This window comes from Eumetopias jubatus, unplaced genomic scaffold, assembly GCF_037043125.1.
Source record: "Eumetopias jubatus isolate StellerSeaLion01/CBP00866 unplaced genomic scaffold, mEumJub1_p1.0 scaffold_1, whole genome shotgun sequence".
NCBI lineage: Eukaryota > Metazoa > Chordata > Mammalia > Carnivora > Otariidae > Eumetopias > Eumetopias jubatus.
The window spans coordinates 45560159-45578265 of record NW_028274807.1 but is presented as its reverse complement, the minus strand read 5'-3'; the positions used below and the strand labels follow the sequence as shown (position 1 = coordinate 45578265).

Genomic DNA, 18107 nt, shown 5'->3' with positions numbered 1-18107 from the left:
TAGAGTGGTGGTGTTAGGATATCCAGCCTACCTTCCTTTCCCTCACATCACTTAGTATTTTCTTTCTGCTTAGGCCTACAGGGAAAGTGTTTTTACTCATTTAAAAGCAAATGTAGATACCTATCCCTTCAAAAGAGCTGCCCGCAACACAGCTAATGAAGGGATGATCTGACTCAGTAGTTCTATAAGTGATGTCTACATGCCCTGCTACCATCACACCAGTCAATGAGCCTCTCCTTCATACACAGCCAAAAATGGCCAATGAAACACAAAGATGAGTAACTCTCCCCAGACTAAAGGGTTTTGTAGAGCCCTAGACGTGTCCTTAAGAGTTAATACAGTGAAACTTCATGGGCTCAGGGGAGTTGAGTCCCATGCACCAAATTAATTTTTTTGTCCTAACACTTTCCTGACCATGCATAGCAATATTGGTAGGTGAGAAAATAATTTTCTAATCCCAGCATAGAACCTTTCTTTGACTAAATGGTCACTTCATATGTTTAAAATGACTTTATTGGGATAACTTATTGGATTTGGAAGGAATACAGTTTGTCAAGATAAATGTATTTCTAAGGGGTGGCTCAAGACATAAGTATGTTTAATTAGTGGTTGTAATATTCCTGACTCAAGTTCTTTTGCATTAAGAATTTATATATCAGCTTTCCCATCCTTTCCTTGCAAACTCAAACAATCCCTCCTCCCCACTCTCTATTTTTTTTATTGCTCATTTTAAACAAGGAAAATCTAAAATGCTGGTTTGAAAGAAATATAGTAAATTAGCTGCACTAAGTCCCCTTTGAAGGAAAATGACTGATAGTTTATTGCTCTCTGGCAAAAAATAGATAATGCAGTTTCCTTTACTGGCCCCATAGTCATCAATTTAAAAGGCATAACAAGACCTACTTGGCATATATACTCATGTGTTTGTTCTAAATCCTTATTTTGTCAATTAAGCCCTATGTTACTGTCCATTGAAAAAAATCAAGTTCTATCTTATAGGGCCAGTAAGAAAAGGCATTTAAAATTTTTTGAACTAATAAGGAAAGATACTAAATATGAATGTCAGTGTAGGATTCATTCAGTTTTACCAGTGAAGTCCTGAAAGGAATGAGACTTTTAGCTTTTTGAAAAAGACAAAATACCTTCATGCTTCCTGACATAATTCTACCCTCAGATTTTTTTAAGATTTTATTTATTTTGAGAGAAAGAGGGAGAGAGAGAGAGAGAGAGCAAGCATGAGTGGGGGAGGGGCAGAGGGAGAGGGAGAGAATCTCAAGCGGACTCCACATTGAGTGCAAAGCCCAAGACAGGGCTCAATCTCATGACCCTGAGATCACAATTTAAGCCAAAAGCAAGAGTCAGACACTTAACTGACCAAGCCACCCAGGTGCCTCTCTACCCTCAGTTTTGTAGGGTCTTCTCTCAGAGATGCTTCATGTATAGAGATTGGTTTATAATCTTTTCTTAAAAAGGTTTTATTTATTTATTTTAGAGAAATAGAGAATGAGAGCGAGTGGGGAGAGGGGCAGAGGGAGAAGGAGAGAATCTCAAGCAGACTCTGTGCTGAATGCGGAGCCTGAGACAGGGCTCGAGCCCACAACCCTGAGATCATGACCCCAGTGGAAATCAAGAATGGGATGCTTAACCAACGGTTGAGCCACCCAGATGCCCTGAGATTGGTGTATAATCTCAAGAATAAAAAGAGATTCTCTTTATAGGTCTAGAATGAGAGGCAGCTGGTTTGTGTGTAAAAAACATGGGTTCTACATTCAAATAGAAAGGTTCCAATCCTGCTACTGACAAAACTCAGGCCGGTTACTTAGCCACTCTCAGCTCATATTTCTTTTCTGCAACGTGTGGCTAATAATATTTACCTAGATTTGTGGTGGGTAAACATTCAATAAAGGCAAGCAAGCTTTATTTAATAATCTTGGCTTCGGCTACATGTACACCTGTAATGGGAATAAAAAATTCACATCTCCATGCTTATGTAGCCAGGATTGCAAAGAGCATCCACCGATACGCGGACTGTTGATATTTCAATTGTTGGGGAAGCCCAGGACTCAGTGAGATGGTGGCCTGCATTCAATGGTAAGAGCTAGAATAGCACTCAGGTGACTTCTCCTGGAGTTCAAATCAGTGTGAAGGTGAGATCCCAGGGCCCTCCTGTGGTGGCTGCCAAATCACCAAGTCTGGTCTTGATCATACAAACAGTAAAACTTAATTTGAAATTGAATAGCTCTATAGATTTGTCATTGTCTTTGATATGGGCTCCCTCAGGGGAGAACCTTGAAGAATTATTGTCAAAGGGTAGAAATGTGTTGGTGAAAGCTGTCCACATGCTGTGTCTGTACATTTAGGAGTAAATCACGGTGATCTTCCTGCTGTTCGGGACTCCGTCTGTTGACATTAAAATGTCCTCACAACTTATAAAAATCATTAAGGACTCCATTTGTGCCTCCCTGGTGGGAAGTTAGGAAATAAAGCCATGCCAGCTAGTGTGCATTTCAAATATTTACAATACTGTACTTTCCAGGCAACACTCTCGCATCATCCCTCTGAGAAATTAGTGCAGACAAAGACTAGCCCTCCCCCAGGCCAGCATTTTATTAAGGAAATCTCAGAGTCAGTCTTTCTCCATTGTCCCCCAGAACCTTGATCTCGTCACCTCTAATGCTTATGCCAGAGAATAAAGGAAAGGAAAGGAAGGAAACAAGGAGGGGGGAGGGGATTAGGCGGGAGGGGAGAAGGGGAGAGTAACTGGCATTTCACAAGTGCATAGTAAGTATTTACACTGAACTGAGCCTCCACCATACACTTCCATTCTAAATCTCAATTGAACTATAGTTTCAGTAACAAGGGACAAAGTAATAGCAACACTGATGGCTCGTAAGTATTCTATATGAAAGAAAAATATGGAAAATGACAAGATCACTCCCTGATGAATGAAAGGTAAAAGACTGACTCGAAGACAATTTCTTTAACAGGAAAAGTGTAAAATGATGGGAAAGGGTAGTAGGAATGGTTTTAGAATTTATTTCCCAGAGGACTTTTAGAATTGAACACATTTTTTACCTTTCTGGGATGGTTTGAAGAGGCCCAACGGAGGGCAAAGAAATGTATCCTTAGAGATATGTATGAGTCTGTGAAGTCTTTCGATGGAAGGCTGGAAATGCTATGGACAGTTGGGATAAGGGCAAGAAAAAGATGGAAAGACAAATCCAAGGAGAGTTTCTTGCTTAGGCTCACGATGTGTACGAGGGTAACGTGCCAGATTTCCCCTCCCACTCCCAACTTTGCTCACCAGATATTGTGAGCAAATACCTCCCCTGGTGTAATCCAGCACCAGATCCCAGAATGGAATGGCTATGTCACTGAGCTTGTCCCTACTCTCCAATGGCAGGAATCACCACAGTGCTGACCATGTCCACCATCGTCTCTGGCATGAATGCTTCCATGCCCCAGGTGTCCTACATCAAGGCCGTGGACGTGTACCTGTGGGTCAGCTCCCTGTTTGTGTTCCTGTCAGTCATTGAGTATGCAGCTGTGAACTACCTCACCACTGTGGAAGAGCGAGAACAATTCAACAAGACAGGGAAGGTACTGCCTGGCTTTAACTCACAGATCCCTTCTGGAATGTGAAAAAGACTATCCTTACCTGCAATCCTCTCCTGGGTGTCATAAGCCCTTGTAGTAAGTCTCCATGCCTTGGCCAGATGCAAGTTTACAGGATTTAATAGTGAACCCTATTCTCTCTGTTCTGGCTGGTTTCCTTAGCATCCTTACTCACCTTTGCCAGGAGTTGTTTTGTGATTTCTCTCAGTGTGCCCCCTCCACTGACTCTATCCTTTGAAAAGGAAGGGTTGATATACAAACTATACCCTTTCAAGTAGGTGATGATGATGATGATGATGATGATGATGATGGCAGTGATGAGATATAGCTAACCTTTAATGTGTGTTTATTATGTACTGGTATTATACTAACCACCTACCATACAGTATGTCATTTAATTCTGAGCAACCCCAAGAGGTCGGTTCTTTATCACCTTCATTTTACAGAGGTGAAATAGGAGCAGATACGGAGTAACTCGGCCAAGGTCACACAGCCTAAGAGGAATCAGGATTTGTTTCTGGCTCTCCCTGACTCCAGGGTTATGCTCTCCATCCATAGATGATATATTTCTCTACCAGAACTAGGATTTATGTTTCTCTTCTTGTCACTTGAGGGAGTGAGAGAACATGAAAAGAGGTTCTTCTTTCCATAGTACACTGGGAATAAAGGTGCCTTCTGGGTTCTAAATGTCATCACATGTTTCTTGTGCCATTGTTTAATAAATATGGATAGATTGATATCTACCTGCTTCATTTCACAAAGGACTGGGGCGCCAGTTCGTTGCTGTTATGAGAAATGACATAAGATACTGTACTTCAGAAACCTAACTGATCATATCAATTTGTTTGCTAGCCTACACTTAAGACTATGTGTGTGTGTGTATAATTTTAATATATTTACATTGGTTTAAGTAACTCTTACATGGACAATTATATACATGCCCCAAACATTATTTAATATTTGTTATGCTTGTAGTCAGAGCATTTTTTACTTTTCAGATGTTTTATATCCTCTTTTCGAATTGAACGTTCATATCAGCTCCATGAGGTAGACCTTATGGAGATTATTATCTCTATTTTTAAAATGAAGCAGCAGAGTTTTAGTGAAAGAAAGTGATTTGCCAAAAGATTCACAGCCAACAGAGATGCAATTACAATTTAGATCTCCTGTAATACTCCTTCATTCTTCTATTATATATCCTTTGAGTCAAAGCTGGAATAGGTGCTGATTTTGCTTTATTGCTGATGCTTCCATTTCTTTTGTTGACAACATGTGAGTAAGTGTCCCTGCCACATACATATCCACAGTGACTGCTAGGCGGGTGTGAGGAAACCAGGAGCTTTTAGACAAGTATGCGGTAATGGGTAGTGTACACATTACCTGGGATTTGTTAGATTTTTGTTCAGTAGTTCTGGGGTGTGGGATCAGTGAGTCTGCATTTCTAACAAGCCCCAGATGCTGTTGGTCCATTACCCACCCTGTGAATAGTAATGATTTAGATAATCTGTGAAGTGAAAGATGACAGAGAAAAAAATGTGTGATGAGGAAAATAATGTGGTTCTTGTTCTGTTTTATTTTTATGTGGGAAATGGTTAACCCAAGAAAGAGGTACTGTCATAATCCCGGCCCACCTCCATCTAGTCTTTTGACTCCAAACTTGTCTACATCTCCCCACCCCCACCTGCCACACAACACATGTGTTCACACTACTGAACTTTCTTTTTCACTAGATGGGTTTGTACACACTCTTCTTGTGTAACACTAAGGAGAGTATCTTTTGAGTTAGTAAGCATCATATGTTTTTTAAACATTTTTTTATTGGGGTAAAATCCACATAACATAAAACTTGCCATCTTAACTGTTTGTAAGTGTACAGTTCAATAGTGTTAAGACTATTCACCTGGTTGTGCAAGGAATCTCCAGAACTTCTTCATCTTACAAAACTGAAACATGGTGCCCATTACACAGCTCCCCATTTTCCCTTTTGCCAGCCTCCGGAAACCACCTCCTTCAAAGGTGAGATTATCTCAAAGAAATGTCCTACCTGCCATTCCTATATTTATGGGGCAAAATGAAAGACCATAAGATTCGGGGTCCGAAGAAGTGATGCCAAACCTAACTCCAGTACTTCCTAGCTCTGCGTTTTGGGTTGTCTCCTAAACATCATTCGTTATTTTCGGAATGTTGGCATTTCTCTCCTATTTATCTGACATGGCTATTGTAAATGGTGTAATAAATGGGTCTGAAACTTTTGCAAGCTGTAAGATGCTACACAAATGTTAAGTTCTTATTGTGATTAGTGCCCAGGGCAGAGGCTCTGAAAGAATAGTAGTTTCGACAAGGATAGTGGGACAGGCTGTTTGAGATGAGAAATGGTCAAAGGGGTAGGACGCCCTGGTGAGGCACAGGGTAGGAGGACCTGTCTAGAGGTTCGGGGGATAACCGGTGATACTTATTTCCTCTGTACCTGAGTTTTAGAGAGAGAAAGATGTGGGGACAAGACAGGTAGATAAGGTGGGGTCACCTTTGTTGTTGATAAAGCAGTTGGGAGTAAGTGCCTTAGATATGTGAGCAGGAGGGCTCACTAATACTTCATTATTGTACTAAACATACTCTTTTGGTCACTGGTGAAGCTAGACAATACAGGACTCTTCCTGACAAGACAGTCTCCTTTTACCTCATTTCAGAGAACAGATTTAGATACCAATGCAGATCACAAAGTGAGGACTCAAAAGGAACTGAACCACACACGCTAGTTCCTTCTCCTAAATCTCTATGGTGGAGTAATGGAGGGATAGTGAGAAAGACCAGGAATGTTAGGGTATGGAGTTCCTCCCTATGAAGTTAAGCAAAGCTCATTACCTACCACCATCACCATCACACCCCTGTCCCAACCCCACCCTGATGCCAAGAGCTGGGAGAACATCAAGGGCCATGGAAAAATTGTCCCTAGTGTTGATGTTTGCCCAGAAAGGAGAAAGGAAGTTATTTTCTTTCTTCTACCTTCATCCAAATGTATTCCTACTTCCAGGACTTAGAACTTAATATAAAACAGTCAAATCTCTACTTTAGATATAGGATGCCTTGGGGATGTGCTTATTTGTAGACTAGTGTGAAAAATTAAAGACCCATTCTAAAACTGTTTTTACTAGAAAAACCAACTTATACATTTGTGGAAATTAGCACCCTACTGGTAAATTGTCTACTGCAAGATTTCATCAATTATATAAATGGTTCTAAATTATCATAATGTCCAGTAGGATAAGCCAACTGTTCTGGGTGGCTATAGTGAAACCACTGAAGAGACTGTATTAGTTATTCTATCCTCAGATCCAGAGTTGAATATATTATTAATGTTATTTTTGGCTATCTGAGGTTAGTTTTTGAGTCATGATCTATTTCATGTTTATATGATCCATTTTCATTTTACTATGAAAAGTTTCTACAGCTAAAACAATAAAGGACAACATAACTTGAGTATGGGTCTTTGGTTAGTTTACTGAAGACATAAAATATTCTCTATGTCTCTTGAATTCAGTAGAATATTAGGTTTTTTAATTGCTATGAACCAAATACGTGTTTTGGCAGAATTTACTCTGTAGCCTCCAATTTGAATTCTAAATAATTTCCTCCCGTGGTAGCCTGTTCATATTTGTTTGTTTTTTTCACTTCACTATAGATCAAGAAGTGATTTTGTTTTCTCAGAAAGAAACTAGCAACAGCTGCTTCATAGACACTGTTCTGTATCAGCGAGAACTATCTCCCTCAAAGTAAAACCTTAAAGAAAAATGGTAGTTTGGATTCAATCAGGCACTGGAGCCAGAAAGCATTGATAGTTCTCTCCTTCTGAAAAATAAGCCAATTTCAAGTTGTTTAATTGGGCTATGTTGGTATCATTTATAGGTACTTCCCAGCAAAAATAGGAAGACTTGGCCAATTTGCACTTAAAAAGAGCAGCTAAAATCATTTCCTACCCTTACTCCAAATTTAAACATAAATGGATCACCAGATGATGTTGTTCTGGTTTTGGACCCCACACTGACTGGGTGTATTGCTATGTTTTCTCTAAAGAGGAAAATATGTTGAAAAGCAAATCCAATTGGCTTATATTGCTCTTCTGATAAATCATATTCAATTTCAACTCAACATTATGGCAAACAACTCATACTACTCAGAAACAAAGGGGAAACCTGAAACTGTTCCTTTCTGGGGAAACATGCATTTGAGTGTTCCAGTCTATCAGGCCAGAACTAAATTAGAAGATATTGACATTATAATTGTGAAACATTTATTTGTATAATGTTCAAATATCTCTATGTAGATAATAATAAACCTTGCTAAATCCCTATTAAAAACAAATCTCTATGATGATGTTTTCCATTTATTATTAAAATGACTTTTAGTCAGATACCAAAAGCAAAACCAGAATTCTATTCTTTAAAATAAGCAAAACATTCTTAGCATTTCTTGAAACTATTTTAAAAATCTGATTGTTTAGACTTTTACTGTAATTCCTACAATGCAGAACCATATTCATGACTTACTAACAAAAGTCTTTTTGTCAGCTTTCTGGAATGTATAATATTGATACAGTTCAAGCCATGGCCTTCGATGGTTGTTACCATGACAGCAAGACTGAAATGGACCAGACTTCCTTTTCTCTACACTCAGAAGAGGACTCCATACGAGGAAGATCCACAGACAGCCCCAGCACAGACTCATCTCAGATAAAGAGAAGGCAGTCCTTAGGAGGGCATGTTGGTAGAATCATTCTGGAGAATAACCATGTTATTGACACCTATTCAAGGATTTTCTTTCCCACTGTGTATATTATATTTAATTTGTTTTACTGGGGTATATATGTGTGAGGAAGAATTCCCAATGTATAACAGTTGTTTTGGAATCAGATTATGTTAAAAACAATAACAGCGACAAACAACTCTTGACTATCAGTTGGACAGTACTAGACTAAACTGGGAGTCAGCCAGTCACCTCTCCTGGCCTACAGAAGATTTGAAAGTTGACTGATTTACATCTAGGAAAGAGTTTAAGGTCCCAGGAGCATTTAACTCCATACATGAGTCACAGACATGCATTTGGCAGAAAAACAATTCCCATAGGGAAGGACTTTGTGATTACTTCTCCTAGACCCTCTTTACTTTCTAAATGTAAACTTTTTGTATTTACCTAAGGAGTAAAGCTATGACAATAATTTAAGAAACATTTATTCCTTAGTGCTAGTCAAGTACCAGATTACCTAACAGAGTTGAATCCTTGTAAGGAAGAACATCGGCATCAAGGTACTACCATGGATACTCACACAACTGAGATGCACATGAAGAGCCTCCCTGTCCATTTCCAACCACGTCTTTTGTCTTATTTCACTATTACATTTCATATACTATTGACTCCAAGAGCAGAAAATCTAAACTTTCCTCCTAACCTAATGTTAAATTAATACATCAATCTTCAATAAGAGAATCTTGTATTTTGTAGCTGAGTTATAGCTTCTATAGCTTTTGGGAGGCATTTAATTAATTAGTTACTATATTCACCAAATGTTTATGGACCTCCTACATGTGCTAGGCACTTTATTAGGTGTTATTTAGTAAAAAAAAAAAAAAAAAAGAATACAAAGTGACATTCCTGCTGTCAGTGAGCACACAGCCTATCAGGAACTGATAGCTATCATAAATAATAAATGCAATAGCTGTAAAAATAGAGGTTTGTCCACTGTACTGTCTGAGTTCTGAAAAGGGGATACCAAAAGAAAAGAACATCCATGAAGGGATGGACTCTCAATTTATAAGCAACTAAAGATGCTTCCAGACATGGCATTGAGTGAAAAACTGAATGAAATTTATGTATCCTATAGTAATCCCATAGTAACTTTGGTTGAACCAAGTAAATCAGATCAAGTGGGTATTAAATAAATGTTTGTTAAGTAGAAAAACCTCCAATGATCAGTATTCATTTTGTAGACTAGCAGTGTGCATGCTGTTGTGTTAAGTATTTTGTGAAAAAGATTCCTTGTGGAGATCAGCCCTCAGTAGGAAGTATGAAATATTCTTCCTATTTTGATTTCTGGCATTGAATTAAGGGAAATAATTAAACGGTGTGTTAGTTTCAGTGTGTTGCCATTTATCTCACCATTAAGTGAACCCAAACCATTTGAATTACTTCGTGCCAGGTGTAGTGACAAGTAACTTCCTGCTTATTTACCAATAACATTGATTTTGGTTCTCTGCTGTGAATGACATAATGTTCTAGAAACTTATTTTCCTTTTTGGTACAAAAGATTTAAAGGCAAATTCCATCTCTATCATAACTTCCCTCATAGGCAGGCTAAGTATCTGGGATACTTCACTCTATTTTCTTAACACAAATTTGGCAATTCTTTCAAAACTTTTCAAGGATTATATTTTTCTAGGAAACCGTCCAAAATTGGACATATGATTTATTAAAACCCTTCTCCATATAATTGTAGATAGACCATAAATACATTTTAAAACTATTTATTTAATAGTTTTAAGCCCAGTTTAAAAGGAATAGTAATTTTATATGATTATATTTTCAAAATATGGTACAGGTTAATATCCTAGGTGGTTCTTTGAGAATTTGTAGCTATTAGTTGAGCAGAGTACTACAGTTGTGTTAATATTTCTGATTCTGACATACTTTGTATACAACAGCTGTTAAAAAAAAACAACAACAGACAAATCTACAAATGAACATAGCAACTCTACACCATTCTCTTCTTCTAACTCTCTGGTTCTTCAGACATGACTGTTTTTCTTCTACTTTGAACTCTACTGTTCAGGATGTCTAAAGCTTCCCCTGGGCATATTCGCTTCCCAGTTTCAAATCAAATGTATCTGAATACATTTGACAGTCTAAGCTAGAAGAATGGGTCTCCACCATACTACTCATACACTCGACATTCCTCCTGAGGAGCATTAATGCACAATTGTTGGCCAATCAAACGTAACTTTTGTTGATGTCTAGAAATGGTCTTTGCATTCTTCAGTAATGTCTAAACTATGTTTGCTGCTCAAGAGAATTACTAGAGCATTCAGAATGAGCCCCTGGGATTTTGGCCAGTTTTCATCTCCTCAAATTTGTGGCTTGTGAAGACTGTAAGGAGAGAACTGTTCCTGTGAGCTTGATTTCTACCAGGGAGCACCAAGACTTCTGGTTCCATTATTTCAAAAAGAATGAAATCACAGTTACCTGAGAGATGTGTGAGTGACAGCATATCATAGTTACCTCATTTTGATTTTCACTTCATTTACTGATCACAATCCAGAACAGACTGTGTGTGATTGTTCACTGAGGGATAAGCTTGGATAAAATGTGAGGATTTCAGAAAATAAGCTGCTTTCCAAGATTTAAGAAAAAGCCAGCCAGCTCTGTAAACTGCCTAAGTATAGAAACAGGATATTTTATAGGGACTACTCTGGAAAATCTATGAAAAGATATATTTTTAACTTACTGTTATTGTTTTCTGATTACAAAAGAAATACAATTTCAATATAAAAATTAAAAATACCAATTGGCAAAAAAAATCCACTCAGAATTAAGTAGTTAACATTTTAATGCATATTCTTAGAGTTTTTCTATGCATAACATATATTTTTCTATTGGACTCATTTTGTATACACTTGCATTTATTAATTTAAGCACTTATATCATACCAAACACTGTGTTGGGGACACAGTAAAGCTGGACACTCCCTAACTTATTGAACTTACAGTCTCATTGGGAATGTGTCTAACTTTATGCAGTTTGTAGCCAGATTTTCTTCTCTGGATCATAAGCAACATTTCTTTTAAGTTATTTAAATTTTTTTTCATAAACAACTTTCTATGCCATTTTTTCCTGCAAAATAATTTTTATATGCTGCAGAGCCGTCCGCTGAATAAGTATACCATAGTTTATTTAACCCATCTCCTCTTGTGGAACATTTGCTTTATTTCCTATTGTGTGTGATTATAATGGGTTGCAATTAGTAACATAAAGAATAGTTAGAAGTAGGGGCGCCTGGGTGGTCAGTCATTTGGTTAAACAGGTTAAGTGGTTAAGCATCTGCCTTAGGCTCAGGTCATGATCTCAGGGTCCTGGGGATCCAGCCCCACATTGGGCTCCTTGCTCAGTGGGGAGTCTGCTTCTCCCTCTCCGCCTGCCCCTCCCCATCCCTTCTGTGCATGCTCTCTCTCTTTCTGTCTGAAATAAATAAGTAAAATCTTTTTAAAAAGAATATTTTGAAGTAAAATTATTTTAGAAACAAATGCAATTTTTAGCCATATCCAGATTTCAGCATCTATTTCCTCTATAAGAATTCCTTTTTGCCACTAGAATCTGCCATGTCAGACTCACTTACCTGTCTGTTTAAATGGATATATATCCACTGGTGTTCCCTTTATAAAAGAAGTTTAGACATTATATAAAATACCTATATTAAAGCAGTCCTATATATTGAAATTCTGCTTTCTTCCATGACCTCGATTGCCATCACAAGCCCTTTTTGTAAGTAGGAGAGTAATTGAGATTGCAAATATTTGCCTATGAGTTGCTACACGATTATAATTTATGGTTACATTGTCTTAATCCTTGCAGGTGGATTAGTTTTCATGAATAATGTCTATCATTTTGTATTGTGCTACTCATAAGCCTGTTCGAATCACTCCCACCCACACATACAATTTTTTAACATGGAGATGAATGAGGAAAGGAATTATACCTAATTCTATGGTCATTATTAAGGTCAAAATGCCAATGAGATTAACAACAGTCTCAAAGAAATAAGAGAAAAGGGTGGTAAGGAAATGGCTATTTCAACCGCAATTCTGACAGGGCCTGGCACTATTTCCTGACAGGTCCTTTGGTGACACCATCAGGGTTACATCCTGTCTACCTCATTTGTGGAATGAGCCACCTCTGCTTTCCTTGTAAACATTGCTTTGAAACAGTTTAACTGGAATGTCCTGGTCATTTTAAAATTATCACTTTCCAATTGAGTTTGACCTCCCTGAACTTAACAGAGAACTTGAACATTTTGTTTTCTCTTGTGAAGAAACTGTGAAAGACAAAATGCACTAGCTAACTGAGACGATTTTATCAGCTTATTGCAAGGGGGAGGATATTCATTAATGAGCAACATCTCAAAATAAAGGAAGGGGGCTCAGAAATCCAAAAAGACAGAAAAGCAAGGGAGTCTTCTTCAGAGGTGGAGGTAGAGGTGGGAGAGGCGGCTCCTATCTCAGGATATAGGACAGCAAGGTGGTCATTTCTCAGAAGACAAAATGGGGGGGGCAGATTTTTGGACTCTAGCTACTTTCCAGGAACACAGGGGCTTCAGATAAAGTCAACACTGTCACTTGTTTTTCTAATTCTAATCTACTGTTGAATCATAATGTTTTTTGATCAATAATTAGGGCCAAGTGCAGAAAAGAGATTTCAGTCACTGAGAAAAATTACCATAGTTTTCTTTTCAATATATTGATACTTAATGCAATGTAGGAAACATTGAACTACATTTTATTATCAATTAGGTCACTTGATGGATGAGTTATTACTTTTGATCCCAGGATCGATACAGTTCATTATAGAAACTTATTTTCTGCAAGAGTGCTTCAAAGGCTTTCTACAAAATTGTGCTGCTGGTTGCTCACTCCTTGCCTTAGGCAATCAAAAGGAGATGAAGTTATAATATTATTAGCAAAATTCTTAAACCTATTGGGAAGCAATAACACTTTCTGAAGTTTGATATACAAGGCTGAGTCCTTTAAAAGTGACAGAGAGGTTTCAATATTTCCCAGAAGACTAGCTACTTAACCAGGCCCCCTAAGAAAGAAAGTGCTAGCACACATTCATTTCTTCTCTTCTTCAGAGAACATTAATGCAGGTGTTTCAAGTGTTTTACACTTTAAAGGAGTGTTACAAACACAAACCCACACATCACATCAAATAAATTTTTAGAGCAATCACACCACCCCAGAATCACTTAAAATAGGTTTTGTTACTTAGGTTGTATCTTGGGTGAAGTTATATTTAAATTAAATGCCGAATCATTGTGAAGGAAGCCTCAGGACCTGCTGAAGAGCTTTTAAATGAATATGCAGTTCAGGTACACGGTGAAGAAAGAGATGGTTTTGTGAAAATGAGCTCTAATAATTTAATGTGACTTATAAAGATAATGTGAACTTGAAGCAGGAGAGAAAAATAAGGCAAAAGAAAGAACAGTAGGAGCTAAAAATGTGGTTGATTCCTAAAATGAACTCAGAGCTCCATAGTGTGTATCTTAAGGGAAGATTTGGATTTGAAGGTAGAATTAATAATATTTGATTATTTTGGATAATATCCTGGTCTAGCTTAATGCAATCAGATGATTATTGCTCATTTGTACAAAAGATGGTGTATCTTTGGGCAATCAAAGTAATTAATTGCATGTTGGTCGCCAAGTAATCAATGTAATATGCCATCCTGACTGAAATAATCAAATTATTCAAGTTATTAGGATCATTTGATTCTCTCATGACATTATCTCTTACCCCTTTTATGCAGTAAATTTCTACTTGATTCATGTGGATTAACCATTTATTATATAGCTGAATCATATTTTATATGAAATAATCTGAACTTGTTGGGGGTACAGATAGAAAAACGACTTTATTTTTAATCAATGACTGTTTAATATGCTTTATTGGCTATTACTTCTCTACCCCTTGCTGGCATCTCAGGTAGATCCCACAGCTTTTTGGATACTTTGAGTTATTGGTCAATTAGCCAATCAGCAATCACATATAGACACATAAATACATATAAAACACTCACTTTGATGATGGAGATTCATTTTCAGGTATAAAGCTGATTTAAGTGTGTTTTCACTTTTTCCACCTTAGGCTTAAAGCCTGAACTGTGGAAATTGTCCTAGGAAGAAGGTAAACTCTGCTCTAGTACCTGCCTCTCTCCTACCCTCCTCCGTTCTACCAGGTTCAGGGGCAAAGAATGGATGGAGAGGATTAGGGAAAGAACTCACAAAAGTCTTTTAACTTAAATGTTATATGTTTTAGTTCTTTCAGTTGGTTGATGCCCTCTGGGTGGCAGGTAGGCCTGATTTTGTGGGCATGAAACCAGTACCTTCACACAAGGCCTCACCTGTGGGGGTTAATGCTCTGCAGTTGCCATCTTGAAATTTTTAATAATGTAATCTTTGAATGTGTTTTGTAAGTGAAGACTGTTAGAACAACGGTGCACGTACAAGGTGTGGCACACACAGTTCAGCTTCCTACCCTGTGGGATGGCTTCTAGACCTCGCTTTCCTGCTTCCCTCTTTCAACCCCACCTGAGACCCACGCTGCCCCTTGCCCCCCGTGGGGGCCTATATACCGATCCACACATCCCACAGTTTTTCCCTGCCCTGGCCTGGCCGTTCCATGCTGTGTTTGAAGAGCACCTGGACTGGAGCAAGCCTCTCACCCACCCCCTATGCAGGGAAGGTATAAGCCCTGGCTGGGAGGTTACAATCTCCTGAGTTTGGCCAGTCTACTTTGGGTTGGGGCCCTTGACCAGTGTGTCAGGAAGATTGATTTCCCCGCCCCTGGCCTGGGCACTGCAGTGTCAGTCCAGTGGTGAGCAGGAGGGGGTATTCAGTAGCCTGTGAGCCATGTATGTCTGTGCATCTGTGGGTGCTGAGTGCCGCTGCAGGGCCCTCCAGTGCCTGTGAATGTGTGCACTCACCTTTCAAGTATTCCTCTGTTTGCTAGAATATGACATTGAATAGCAAATAAAAAACAGATCACCATTATAGTGTAGAGGGAATCTGCAAAGGAAAGAAATCATTCTATATTTTAGCACCTTTAATGGCACGCCCCCCCCTACTTTTAGAACAAGGCGTTTATATTTTTGTTTTGCACTCAGCCCCACCAATGACGTAGCCATCCCTGGTGGCAGGTGTTCAAATATTGAAGCTTTCAAGGGATACTGGTGAAGGTTCTTTGGAGGTAAACACACTCTGGTTCACTGAAGTTAACCCTGAGATCTGTGACGGACCTTGTATGATTTTGTACTCTTTTTCCAACCATGCCAAAGTTTATGCATCTCTTTTTATAAATAACAGGAGTCTATAATTTTTTTTTAAAAAAGGGTTATTTTCCTTTTCTATATTCAGAAGCAGTTTATGTAAAGTATATTTTTCTCTTCCTTGAAAGTTGAAGAAGATTCATTAGTAGATCTGGCAGTTCCCAACTACTGCCACCATAGAGATCAATTAGTTGGTCATTATTAGGTCATTATGATAAAAATTTTGAAGGAAGATAAGTTAACGAATGTGCCATCACAATGTGAGATTCTCTCACCCATGCAGACATGCTGTGCTAGTCTCCCAGGAAACATTTTCAGTAGGAGCCTGTTTAATTTTTTTTTAAACTTTTTTTTAAGATTTTATTTATTTATTTGAGAGAGAGAATGAGATAGAGAGAGAGAGAGAGAGAGAGAGAGAGCATGGGAGGGGGGAGGGTCCGAGGGAGAAGCAGACTCACTGCTGAGCAGGGAGCCCGATGCGGGACTCGATCCTGTGACTACAGGATCATGACCTGAGCCAAAGGCAGTCGCTTAACCAACTGAGCCACCCAGGCGCCCGGAGCCTGTTTAATTTAAAAAAAAAAAAAAAAATCCAAGGAGTATGAACATAAAGCACTTGTGTAGGAGTATATCTTATTTTTATAAGAATCATGGACAAGTTTGTTTCAGGGTTTATGGGTGACATATTAAGCAGAAAAACATCTCTCTGAGGAAAAGAGTCACTGGCCAAAACCCAGTGTATTTTCATCTGTAAGTGCTTGGCTATTGAAGGAGGGAGGTCTGGAGTATTATTTAATTTGAAAAGTTAAATAGCCTATCACTGACTTTCCTTGTCCTGTAAAAGAAATTAGACTGTAAGCAAGACAAGAAAATGGGAATATTAACCCAATTCAATTTTGTAAACGTTGAGTAAACTACACTGTGTGAAGCACTGTCTTAGTTTTCAGAACAAATGAAAGCAATTTCCTGGCTCTGAAGAGTTTATTTGTTTATTTAAGATTTATTTATTTATTTTTAGAGAGAGAGAGGGAGAGAGAGAATCTTCATCAGACTCCCTGCTGAGCATGGAGCCTAATGTGAGGCTTGCTCTCGGGACCCTGAGATTATGACCTGAGCCAAAACCAAGAGTCAGACAGTCAATCGACTAAGCCACCCACGTGCCCTATAGCTCCAAGGAGTTTAAAACATGTTATAGAAATATGTAAAATATAATTCCAAACAGTAATTGTATACTTTTTTCAAGTCGATTAGATTGATTTCAACAAGATGTATCACAAGATTAACTTTGGAATACCTCAGCCTGGGTAATTAAAAAAAAAAAAAATGTGGTGCTTCTGAAGTTACCATAAGTCCAACCAAGATTATTCCATGGCAATATGGCTATGTTGGTTGGAAGGTGACTTGTTGGATGAGTGTGGTCAATGAAGTGAAACATATACGTGTAAAAGGCTTAGTTGCATTTAATTCATCCTGTGAATCATGTTCAAAATGTTGTAATGGATTTAACAATAATGCCTCTCAGGTGAATAGCATTTTACGGTTTAACACTCTTCTGCCTACCCGATCTCACCCAAGACTCACAACAGCTTTGTGAATTGGACAAATCAAGCAAAATTAACCATTTTTACAGATGCAGAAAATGAGGTCCAAAAAGAGGATTAGTCGATAGGCAGCATGGGATTTTGATTTAAGTCCCAGATCCGCTATCCAATGGTTGTATAACTTTGAGCAAGTTATTTAATCTTGCTATGCTTTGGTTTCCTTATATTATATAAATTGTTTGTAAAAGTTAGGATGATAGTAATAATGGCATAGATATGAAATAAAATCATATATAAGAAAGAAATTACTTAGATCCTTTCTGGACCAAAGTGAATACAAATACATAGGGGGCACTGTTCCCACTGTTTAAATAATATCTGTGTTTCCTGGGATTCTGCAATGTGATAGCCCTAAAAAAGAAAAGGAAGTTTGAAAACAAAAATTCCTAATACAAGTATTCGTCATTTTACAAGCTCCTCAATGTTCATAGATTGAATGAGTGATTCCAGTCAGACTGATTTTTCTCCTAATATCCTGTGGAAACTGGTGCACAGACCCTTAGGCTTATAGAATTTGAGAGGCAGTAGGGATAATACAGAATTATCCGGTTCAATCTCACTTTATAAGTGAGGAAACAGCATCAGCAAAAAGAGACAGCTAAGTTCATATACTGGGCATCTCCTTCTCTGAGTTAGATCTAGTAACCTTTAAGAGTACACTCACACACCATGATTCTAAGATTCTTTGTGCCCAGCATCATCTTGAATGGAGGTGGAGGAAGGACAAAGAGGTGCTGGTGCAGCCCCGTGGGAGGCCCAGTGGGGGCCACAGTGAGGTGGCTAAAACCTAAAGCTCAGTAGGAGGAAAAA

At 38.3% G+C, this 18107-nt stretch overlaps 1 protein-coding gene across 1 annotated transcript in view; it reads left to right on the top strand.

Moving 5' to 3' along the window:
- Positions 1-8483, top strand: part of GABRR3 (gamma-aminobutyric acid type A receptor subunit rho3) — a 47086-nt gene extending 38603 nt beyond the window's left edge. Inside the window, exons 8-9 of the mRNA XM_028119147.2 lie at positions 3404-3600; positions 8181-8483. Coding sequence (XP_027974948.1) covers positions 3404-3600; positions 8181-8483 — 500 coding nt within the window. The remainder of the gene's footprint in view (positions 1-3403; positions 3601-8180) is intronic.
- The last annotated feature ends 9624 nt before the right edge of the window (positions 8484-18107 follow it).